We start from the raw sequence: 12,272 nt of genomic DNA, 5'->3' as shown, positions 1-12,272 counted from the left end.
TGAACATTTGCCATTTTGTAGATACGAGGTCTTGTCGCCTCATCGACGTTATATCATCTGTAAATTATATTTCAGCAATTCTTTGAGACCATTAAAAGTGTAATCTTTAATAAAAACCTGCCAATACAATGTACATCCTATGAAAGGTGGCTCAATGACAACTACAATTTGTATGAGGCAAGAAAGTGTGTACCTAATGAAGAGAATCTTTCCATCAATTAAACATAGAGAGAGGGGGGTTGGGTTTAAAACAATGCGATAATGAAAGAAATTATTACAATGACAATACAGGATCACAGATATCCGTAAATTTTGATGGCTAAGACGCACCTGATTGTAATGATCATGATTCCTAGGGGGATTAGTGGGACTAGAAGAATGTTGCCATTGTTAAGCAGTTTTATTTCTTTCAACTATTGTTATTCAAGTAATTCATATATTTCCTATTAAAGGGTTGGGGAAAGAGAATTCTGTTCATCAAAAAATGAAATAATAATAATATGTATATATGGGGAATATAAATATAATTATATGCAACCTGCAGAGTGTTTGATTGTGTGGCACACACAGCTATGATAGCTTGCTATACAAGCAGAAGGCAATGTGAAGTGAAGCTTGAGGACAGAAAAATACTTTGCATGGTGGTTTTCTGGACGTACTCTTTACTGCACTGCACTCACGCCCCAAAAAGATGGCCATATCTGATATTACACCCCACTGATAGCATCTACCGGTAGTCACATTGGGGACGCACTTGTGCCCATCCCTGTCAATGCTGTCGACATATCATTATCAAGGACACATCCTTGCACAGTGACAATGACATCAACCTTGTTTCCTTCTGCCTGACGTGATCATCACAAAAGTTCTTGGTGCGCCTGCTCTTCATGTCACACAAAGCCAAAGGCTACACAAGATGGAGATTTTACCGTGCCATTCTGACACATCCATCCATCCATCCATGCTCCTCACACACACTGGAATAAAAAAACATCATAAAAGGGGTTTGCTGCATGTGAAAATGCAGTATTTCACCCCGAGCACGTAATGAGGAAACCAGCACAGTTCCTGAAGACGACGCATTCAGAGTGCATTAGTTATCCACGTCCATTTGCACAATGATGATGATGATGAAATGGGTTAGTTCCCTGTCAGATGAAATTCCACCAGTTGTCGATGCCGACCACATTGACGAGCTCATTGGGATCCAGGTCTTCCTGCTCATCATCCGTATCGACGATGCCTTCGAAAAGGCGGTTGCCGCATTGCCCGCGGAAGTGGCTGTATGGGTCGGAGCGGGGCAGTACCGCAGAGCAGAGCCAGCAGAAGTAGCATCGGCATTTTGTGCACGTCATTTTGTTGCAGCCGTCATATTTCTGCCGACATGAGAAGACAAAATTGCACACATGAAAAAGGTAACTATGCTTCCTACCCCCGCTGACTCAATGTAAAACAAGATACTTTCGCTGCATGAAATTTTCGTGAGTTGCCTCTAACATTCAATGCATAGTGTAGACAAGAACATTTGCATGCATATCAATTTTGCGATCTTGGCTCTCACAAAATTTGTGAAATTAAAATGCACGCAAACATTCCCCTTTTACAGTACATGCACGTAGGCATTCAAACAAGAACCAATTAACATGAAGGCTTAATTTTATGGGTCGATTATGCATGTTTGGCAGTGTATTTTCATCATGGCTCCTACTAAATCACTAAATAATCAGTATTCATTTACGTCAATGAAGAGCAATTTGGCTTGTTTTGCACAAACTCGTGACAAACCCCAATGACAAGAAGCTTTCAAGATACAATGTCAGTATCTCACACCACATGTATAAACATTGAAAATACTGCATCAACACCGTGGACATAATGAACTATTTACGAAAGAAGATCCAGTGGGACTAAATTTGTCCATTATTACACTTTATAAAATGGGTTCAAGAACGTAGCCAATAGGAAGCGCTGAAATGAGTCACGTGGGCTTTGATTACTTTAGTACCATTGCACTGCAGTACCAGTGCGCACTCAATCAGTTGTTACAAGTGCGTCGCGTGCAACTATATGCACTGTCAATCCTGTAAACAACTTCTGGTTCGGGCTGCCGGCCGGCCTTTCTTGTGTGCATATGTGGCGTACGTATACAGTACTCTTATACGTTCAGTACTTACATGTGCGGGATTTCCGAGTGCGACGTGCTTGACTCGACTCTCTCGAGCGAGTGCTACATGTAGCTGACTGGTATTGACCCACAAAGGTACGTGAAAAATGCTGTTAGTTTTCGACCCATTTTATAAAACAAATGATGCACAGGATTATTTTGTGGCGTTAGTGGAGATGCAGCGCACTCGAGGGTATTTACAATTGTGAAACATGCACCTCCACTAACGCACTCTATCCTGTGCATCATTTGTTACAGTTCAATGCCTAATAAGTAATCAGGTACATCAAACATCAGTGTTTTTGTCCATAGGCACAGACAAACACACATATCTTCACTAGCCCTCATAAGGAAGGAACTCTATTATTTCCTATCTACCTCACACAGCATAACACATACAGCAAAGGTGTGTCAAGCTTGCATTTATTGGCATGGTTCTCACTTGGAGATATTAGCACTACACAAACACACAGAAAATGCACACACACACATACATGAATACACATGTATGAATAGTGTGTGAAGGAAGGATAAAGACCAGCATACCTGAATGGCCCTGGAGCACTGGGGGCAGTTCTTGCTGTGCTTGCGGATCCATTCCTCACTGTTGCAGTCGTCGATGACCTGCCGCAGCGTCCTCTTGCCAAACTTCTGCTCCAGAATGGACCTCTCTTCTGAGGATGCATTCTCATACTCGTCCTTTAACTTCCGGTACTCCTCTAATAAAAACATACAAACAAACAAACATCCAAATTGAGGTTGGAGATAGTATCAGAAACATTTTTTTTTTTGCATGCCAACTTATACAATGTATTACAAAGACCATTGAGAAAGAAGGCCATAATGTGACACAAGTCATCTTCATTTGGGATACAAACTTTTTGTATACAGGTCAAACTCCACAGTATATTGCTCATTGCATACAAGTTTAGACTTTAGATCAGTGCTTCCAGAGTGGGAAAGGTAGTGAAATTCGTTTGTACATCATCATGGGACACACTTTTTCTTGTACTGATTTTTGTTCTGTCATACAGCATTCCTATTTACATCAATTTTGTTCTTCTCACTTTCAAATCAAGAATAATCCTCAGTTGAGGATGAAAGCTGACAGATATTCCCTTGAACATGAGGGCAAATACCTAACCAGGCAGTATTAAGTTTCCACACAAATGTCAAGTTCTGAATACCTCAAAAATACTGGCTAGAAACATTTTTCCCATGCGTACGAGAAATTGATTTCTGGATTGAAGAGTACATACATATCTCTGGATAGTAAATACAGAGGAACCTCGTTATAAACAGATCGGATACAGCAAGGTAGCTGATATAAAGCTGTGTTTACACCATGTTCCCGGCAACCATGGCAGCTACATTTCAGGCCACCATGGACAGAACGGGATGGATGTGAAACAATGAAGTGAGACATGATAGCCAAACTGGACAGTTCGTGATTGCCGTGGATGTCGTGTCAGATTTTTAAACTGTCAAAAAATTTGCCAAGGCAAATGAATCTTGTATGCCAGGATAAAGCGGGGTGAACGCAACGAAACATGATGGCACGTTATAGGGTGTAACAAATCTTGGAGGCAGTACGTAGTGGGAGGCGACGGAAAATATTGATAGTCTAGCCTGACCAGACGCTGTGAGAATAGTGTCTGATAGCTATTATGTTCACCGGGGCGAGGACTGGAACTAACATCACTAGAATGCAAAGGGGGGAAAAACAGTAGAATGTCTCATCTACCCATGGCGCACTACGTTTCAGGCAAATGGGGCTGCCGTGGCTGCCGGGAACATGGTGTAATAAACGCAGCTTAACCAGGCTATTTTGCAGGTACCATTACTTCTGTATTCTTCTTATTTAAATCCCTGATATAATGAGATACATAATACAACAAAGAATTTCAATCGTCCCAAGCAGCTTGTTATTTAAAACGAGGTTCCCTGTACCACAAGCATGCACATGTCAGCACTCAAACTGAAGCAAAATACAGCTCCATGTAGTCAGTCAAACTTGAATTTCAATCGTCCCAAGCAGCTTGTTATTTAAAACGAGGTTCCCTGTACCACAAGCATGCACATGTCAGCACTCAAACTGAAGCAAAATACAGCTCCATGTAGTCAGTCAAACTTGATTCATGCATCGTTCCTACACAAGCCTGTAACTCACCTTGACTGATTTTGCAAGGGGCCACTCCGTGAAAGGTGTTTTTGCACAGGATGCAGAAGGCAAAGCGACATTGAGGGCACAAACCCATATTGGTCTTCTCGTCGCGGATCACCGGACACTGACACGCCTTCCTCGGACAGAAGACGATGTCGCCCATCTCGCTCAAGGACAGGTCCAGCAGGCGTGCATCGTACTTCTCAAAGACTTCGTGATCAACAAGTTCCTTGACCTGTGGTCAAGAGATATTACAGTAATGACTGATGAAATTCTGTTATCACTAAAGTCAAGACCAGAAACACTCTAAATATATCCACAACTTCAACTTTAAATTTAACATAATACCTATGGGAATATGGTATATCATGTACAAAGTATTTGAGGATTTTATAACCTTGCCTATAAAGGGTTAGAACACTTCATGTTATTTACATTATAAAGTGGCAACTTTGCTTACAAGTACACTAAAATACCTGAAATAAGAGCTGTTCTTACTATCTTTTTTTTCAAGCTGCGATACTGAAATGCTCCACAACATATATCTTTTTACCTCGCTGTAGAATGTAATTGTAATTTATGTGCAATTCTTTGCTTTTTTATATCTGGTTGTTTTCAACAACATTTCACGAGCTTCATACACACTCTAAAAGGAGTGAAGTGGTTCACTGCATTGGGAATTTTGTGACAAGGGATGCTTCTCACCTGTGGGGCCAGTGCCTGGGATGTGCAGTCGTTTTCGGGACACAGCAGGCCCTTCACGTCCCCATCCAAGATCTTGACGCGGAAGTGCTCAGCCATGCAAGCCTTGCAGTAGACGTGGCCGCATCCAGAGAACCGGAGGCAGTCGCGGCCAAACTTGTCCTCATAGCACACCCCGCACGTGTTGAAGGAGGCATCGAAGATGCGGTCCTGCGTCAGCTTGTCATGGGCCACAATTGTTGGGGTGAGATGGGTGAGGGCAGCGGTATCCTGCATCGCTCGTACGCCCAACCTCATCGCTACACCAGCGGGCTTCAATTTCGTGGGAATTCAGAAGAACAACAATCACACTGTTTACAGGCTTGAATGTAGGACTTAGCATTTTCAAATGATTATTGACTTTTTCTATGCAAGATCAAGGGCCTTTAACCCTTGACCTCGTCCACCTTCATCAATTTTCCCAGAATGTCGGACTTAGCATTTTCGAATGATTATGGACTTTTTCAATGTAAGATCATGGACCTTTGACCCTTGACCATGTCCACCTTCATCAATTTTCCAGCTTGATAAGCATATTCAGGTGACACATCTGTGGTGTAAATTTTGTGGTCACAGCTTAAAGCTGTGGAAAGTTATTTCTATTTAGAGCATACTTTATATGGTGCTTATCAGGTAAAGTTCATTTACATTTCAACCTTTGACCTTGTCAGAATTCATCAATATTCGGAGTTGACTAGCATTTTTTTGGTGCTGTAGGGTCTACCTGTGGTGTGAATTTAGTGATTATAGCTCACAGCTGTGAAGAATCATATAGAATACAGCAAATTGTTGAAGACAATGCAGCCGCTGCTAGCAATGACAGAAAAATGATGCCTATGAAGAAAGTGTCATGAGAAGATATGACACTTGTTACAATCTCCATTGATAAAACATTAATTGGAGAAAAGCAGGTTGCCTCTCACTGATAAGGGCAGACAATTTGATTTTTCTCTGTAAAGAAAGGCAGAAGAGAAAAAAAAAAAGGAAGTGGAAGAGATTGTTAACTCACCTGTTGCATCAGCCCGACCCCACCTGTAGCTCCCTCCAGTGCCTCCCCACCATCCCCGCCCGGTCCCGCCCTTGGTCCTGCCTGGTATCCCTGCCCTTCCATCATGGAACGCTGCCTCAGGGTGCGGGGCAGGTCAGAGACGTCCAGGTCAATGGGGGAGGTGATGCCCAGGTGGGAGAGGGTCTCCGTCTTGAGGAACTCCGTCCACTGGTAGATGACCACCTCATTAGCATTGCTCTCCCATATTTCATCCAGCTTCTCACAAAGTCTTGTCAGCTGAAAATAACACACATACATGTACAGTATGTCCCCCCAAAAAATACAATCAGATCTCTGCATTGAAAACTTCCAATATGAATAGACTGTCTAAATGCTACTTCAGGGTCTTAAAATCTGAGCTATCATTGTTATTTCTTTGGGACATACGGTACATACAAAGGATAAAGCTCTCTTTGCTTTTGCAAAGAGGCGAGAGTGTAGACTAATGTCTTTTTCCATCTTGATGGTAATTTTTTCATACCATAAATTATTTGGCACATCTACTTGTGCCCTACAGAATCATGGCTTGTTGGGGTTTGAAATGTGCAGTATTGACTTCAGGACAGAGCTGCCCATATTTCTGTTCAGTGGCAACAGCTGATAAAAAATAAGAAGGGTAAGTCAAAACACTCTTTTCTAGGTAGGACAGCACAGCAGGGGCAGCAACACCAGTATATTACACAAGAACAGCTAGATCTCACCTGGTTCACAGAAAGCCACTTTGAGGAGAGAGTGAAGTCGGGGGCACTCTTGGACGGGTAGTCCCGAGGGTACTGGAAGTTGAGCTCTATAGGGGGCAGTGAGACGACGGGTAGGAGCCAGGAGTTCTCCCCATTCTCCCTCAGTGTGGCACCTAAATGGAGGTCATCGGTAAAACAGAGCCATTCAATGTGCTGCTTCATTGTCATGCAAAAATGTATTCTTCACAAGAAGATACAAGTACCGGGTAAGATTGCTGTGCTATATTGTACAAGAAACTATACAAGTATAAGCACAGCAAGTATGCAAACATACCATTGGTATACAACCTGGGGCCCATTTCATAAAACTTGTCATCAGTGACAAGTTGTCATAGATGTGACAAGCTACTGAAATCATTGCATCTGATTGGCTGAGAGCAAATTTGCCATAGAAATGTGGCAGTCGTCACAGATAAAAAGTTTTATGAAACAGGCCCCTGATTAATTTTCTTTTCCTCTAATTTCCAGTCTAACCCTTTAAAGGAAACCTCCGGATGATTTTCAGACTTTTACATTTGAACAACTATAAATTAGTTATACTGAGCATAAAGTTTTAGAATTTAGAGTGATTGGGTTGAGGAAGAAGAATGTTTTTCAAAATTTACAACAAATTGCCATGAACAATAATGACATGGCAGCCTCACCATATTATTCTTATATTATTCTTAAAGAATCCATGAGTTTGGGCTCAAGCAAGCAGAACAAAAGAAGATGGCATGCCTACATTCTACACTGGTGAACTTGTTAAGGAAGTGGTATCGTAATGGAATTACACTGCTACATTTCTGAAACATGCGTGGCTCCTATGTCATCAACACTATTCAGTGTAATTTGTTAAGATTTTTCAGAGTACTGTTTCTCTGCTCAGGGACCACAATAATTTCCACAAATCTACACATGGAGCTGTCGATTATGTACCACATGATGTGAAATTATGAAAATCGTCTGGAATGCCCTTTTAAGGATGAGTCCCGATTATACTCGGGCAGATATGGGAAATGCATGTCATACAGGTTGTAGCAAAATAAACCCATCCTCAACAGGTAAAAAAACAAAAACAAAAACAAATAAAATATTCAGATAAATTAATCATCTGCCTCTCCCATTCAAATGGATTTGAAATTGACAAAGTAGAATCAACGCACAATCACTGTCAATGGCGATTTGTTAAGTAGTCAACCCACCAAGCGCCCTCGCTTGCTGTACCATGGTCCCACTCAGCTTGACGCAGCAGTCATCGGGTAGCTCGACGGCAGCATAAAAGCTACCTCCGGACTGGTCCTCGAGAGCCGCAAACGTATCCTCATCCTCAAAGATGCTGGCCAGTGCCAGCAGCTCATCGGCCTGGTTCTCCTTGTCGTCCTCATCCATTGACGTTGGCTATAGGGCTATGCAGCAGTGGGAGGTTGGTCCAAGCATTAAAGCCAATGTCATCTCATGGTATGCCTCGCAGTTCTGTCATTTACAGCGAAGTAATAATAATAATGATCATGATGATGACAACAGTAAATACTAATGAAGAAGAAGAAGAAGTAGTAGTAGTAGTAGTAGTAGTGTAGTAGTAGTAGAAGCAGAAGTAGTAATAGTAGGAGTAGATGTACTTAGTAGTAGTAGTAGTTTTGATAATGATGGTGATGATAATCACAATGATAATAATCATATGAAAGATATTATTCAGAGGGGTGAAGGTTAAGGTGCGAGTTTCTTCACTTTGTCTCCCTCTACAAATTAAATCTAAGATCCCAACTGCGCCCCCTCCCTCCATAGGTACTCGTATTAAATACACATGAATTTCACAGTCATGCATCATTACTGAGTAGATGTGTAATTGAACTGTTTTTAGTTTGGTTTGTTAGTCTGTTTCTCATCTCTTCGCTTTTATTATTTTCATAGCTAATGATGGCACTCTTGTTCTATTGTACACAAACAGCCGTGATATGCAGGGTGCCAATGTCAAGGGTAACCTGCTGATATGTGGTACCCTAACCAACCATACCATTAATTACATCTCAATGAATGTGTGCTGCATTCACAGCTTACACTAACTTAACAGGTTGCCCACCATAAAAATGCCACTTGTAAGCTTGTACGTCTTGCTCAGCTTATCTCAATCATGTTTGCTTACTTAGTCAGTAATTCCAAAGCTGATTTGAAACTGAACAATTATTCATTTCTATTCTGTTTGAAGAAGACTTTGGCTACACTAAAATTTACAATGGTTTTTTTTCCTATGCAAACAAGATGTTGACTCAAGATATTGAAATGGTCGCACATAACCATTGTATTTCATTGTAACAACAGATGATAGAGCTAACAGGTTAGAGCCAGGCAGAGGTTTCTATAATTTACATGGTCATCGCGCAACGCGAGCACATTGCTAGTGATGATACATTTATTTCATCAAGTTTAACAGTTCTAGCTCTAGATATTTAACATAACTTCTATGTAGAATTAAAAGACCACCTACAAATAGAACCTCTAACTGTTAGGCCTACGGCTCTAGACTCCTGTGGACAAAGAAAATGCCCGGCGGCCGGCCGGCCTGCCTGCCTGCCAACATGACAACAGTCCCACATACTTTCGAATATGTTAGTGGATTCTAGGCAGTGAAAGGCAAAACGGAATATAAATTCAGGAAACAAAGTCGATAAAAGACAGACTCACCGTCCACTTTAATTGCACTTGTAAACTCGTGCACACAACCGTAGACTGACTACTTCTGCATCAACTCTCCCTCACGATAGTTGATAGTGAGTTTTCTACTGACAACAACTCGCCTTTCCGCTTCCCCGCTTACAGCGTGATGTCGCAATGCTGTAAGCGTATTACACAACCGGCCGACTGCCGGATGCCCAGCTAAAGTAGCTAGAGATCCGAGTCCCGATCTGAGTGAACAGGCGCGGCGCTACTTGGCAGGCGCTAGAGGCAGCGGCAGCTGTGTTTTAAAATCATGGGGGAGGGGAGGTCGGAGGGGCTGGTCTCTAGCAAGAAAACCTGTTTTAAGGTCAGTGGATTACAGACATCCGCTTGACGAAGCTATTATTTGCCATTTACAGGTGAAACAAAAACCCAGCCTTTGTGCTTCACGATAGTTCAAAAATGTGAGTTAGGGATAGAAACAACCAAAGTAAAAAATCAAATCAGTAGGCCTATAACTTGTCAATAAGTACCTATACGAAATGTGAAAAATAATTATTAGGCCTATAAAATGTTTCGCGATTAAACCGTCTACAGTTATGGTTTAGTGGGGAAATAGTGATATCTTCCTATATTTAGGCTTTATTACGAACTTTTTATAGGGCAGGATGTTTTGTGATACAACTGACCTACACATAATCACATATGCATCAAATGTGATATCTCGAACATTTTTTTTAATCACTGCTCCCAATGGTAAACAATACCTTAGATCATCACAGTGATAGGCCTATTTCGACCAGGGCGGTAAGACGAAACGTCTCCCTGGTATGACATATAGGGCCTAATCAGACTAGTTCCATGAATTCAAGAGAGAACTATTCTTCTGTGTGTTTTGATGTCAATGTATGCAATAAATCCTGCAATTCATCTCTCCCACATTAACATTCAAGTTTGGGGAAAAGCATTGATGTATAGAGTCAAAACATACAGAGTGGAAGAAGTACTATAGTAGTGATTAGATCTAAAAATGTTACAGAATTTCAGTTTTATGCATTTCACAACTTACTAGCAATCAAACAGAACAAGGTTCGCGTGTTTTTCGAATCGAATGTGGTAGACCGCTACAATTATGTTGTCTTGACCTCACAGTAAGGTAACTTACTCTTTGCAATAATAATATATCTAAAAAAACTCGTACAACTGCGTTGCAAATGAGACTTTGAGGGAGGGATTCGGTCTTGGATCGTATACTAAACTTAGTTATAGCTGTTTGTTTATGGGCCAAAGCAAATTAATGATCTCTTAAAATGTTTATTATAAAAGTGTGTTTGAGGTGACATCATCTTTCTATCCTGCAAACGTGGTTTCAACAATTTTCATTGTTTCTTGAAATTCGTGAAAACATTTAGATTGTTAAATCCACATAAAAATTATGCAGTTCATTTTCATTAATTTGTTATTGTCGATCCGACCCTTATGGAACATGGTCACACAGTGTGGTTTATGTGGTAGACCTAATGTCCCAATTTCACAGAGTAATATGCGAATTTGGGACATTACCACCGTAAACCACACTGTGTGACCGTGTGTCTGTTCGCTATTGGTTTGTTTGTTTTTCTCCTTTTTTAGTGATACTAACTCTACGTCAGAGTGGCAGTAATGTATTGTAAAACCCGTTTAGGCCTACAGTTTCCCTTTCCACGAAACCAGAGATTCTTCACTGTCTAGCTGTTATGTCTATAAGCCTAGTAGATAATGTCCACTTTAATCATGGTCTCGGAGATGGGGTCTAGGGTGGGGATATTGAAGGGGATATAGAGGAAGTTGAGGTAAAAGAAATGGGTGACACAGTGGACAGGACTGGACAACCCCCCCCCCCCCAATGAATGAATGAATATAGTATTTCAAAATGTGCGATGCTGAGTTCTTATATTGGAGGAAACACATGATGCATTTTTCATGCGCGCCCTAAAATCATACGTCACAATAACGCAATGTAATAAATATACGCTTCACCGTTTCTAGGCAAAGCCCCCCTCAATAGTCACCATCAAAGAGTATAGAGGACCATCACTTTCGTTTGCATCGCTGCATTTGGCACCATGGAGCGGATAAGATAGAAGACTAAGAGCGATGTTATAACTTATCCATAATAAATATTTATAAACACGCTGGAATAGATAAGAAATATGTCACCAGACTTAGGCTGTATTTTTCTCTCTAACGTTCAACTCCCAAAGACAAAGCGGTACATTCTTCTTACATCAAAACATTTAAAAGCATCACCAAAGTGAGAATCCTATATCTACACCGAACTCCATCGCCTTATACCTAATACTTGTAGATTCATGGCAATTCCATATCGAGATGTTGGGGGAGACGTCCAGAGCCACTCGAATCATGCTGGGATCCACTCCAAGTAAGTGCAAACACTGGCGTAGCCAGGGGGGGGGGGGGGGCGATGGGGGCGATCGCCCCCCCCCCCCCCCCTAAGATTTGGACCGGGGATTTGGGAGGCGGAAAAAAAATGCGTGTATACTGTATGCATGCACATGAAGCGGGTCTCCTTTGCAACCTTTCATCAAATAAGATATTTTTTTTGAATATTTCACTTAAAGTGTGCACCAGATCGTTGAATTTCAATTCAAAATATGCAAAATCTCTCGTGCTTGGGAGGGGGATACCCCCTCCCAAACCCTCCCCCTCTGTGCCTCTTTCCCCAGCTTAGTACACTTTTTAGATTTACAAAAAAATTATGAATAATTCTGAGTGCAC

The 12,272-nt window shown here is 41.4% G+C and overlaps 1 protein-coding gene across 1 annotated transcript; it reads right to left on the bottom strand.

Annotated features, from left to right (window-relative positions):
- Positions 1-884: 884 nt before the first annotated feature.
- LOC139739572 (E3 ubiquitin-protein ligase RNF14-like) lies at positions 885-8,304 on the bottom strand. The gene is made up of 7 exons (XM_071650208.1): positions 8,042-8,304; positions 6,819-6,970; positions 6,079-6,354; positions 5,034-5,342; positions 4,335-4,563; positions 2,711-2,883; positions 885-1,376 (listed from the first exon to the last, which is right to left on the bottom strand). Exons 1-7 carry the CDS (start codon positions 8,226-8,228, stop codon positions 1,152-1,154), a joined length of 1,551 nt encoding a protein of 516 aa, XP_071506309.1. The 5' UTR covers positions 8,229-8,304; the 3' UTR covers positions 885-1,151.
- Between the last annotated feature and the right edge of the window lie 3,968 nt (positions 8,305-12,272).

Source organism: Diadema antillarum, unplaced genomic scaffold (genome assembly GCF_040938485.1).
Source record: "Diadema antillarum isolate AM-2024a unplaced genomic scaffold, OU_Dant_1.0 scf00000003, whole genome shotgun sequence".
Classification (NCBI taxonomy): domain Eukaryota; kingdom Metazoa; phylum Echinodermata; class Echinoidea; order Diadematoida; family Diadematidae; genus Diadema; species Diadema antillarum.
The sequence above is the reverse complement of the archived record's forward strand: the minus strand, read 5'-3'. Positions and strand labels throughout refer to the sequence as shown.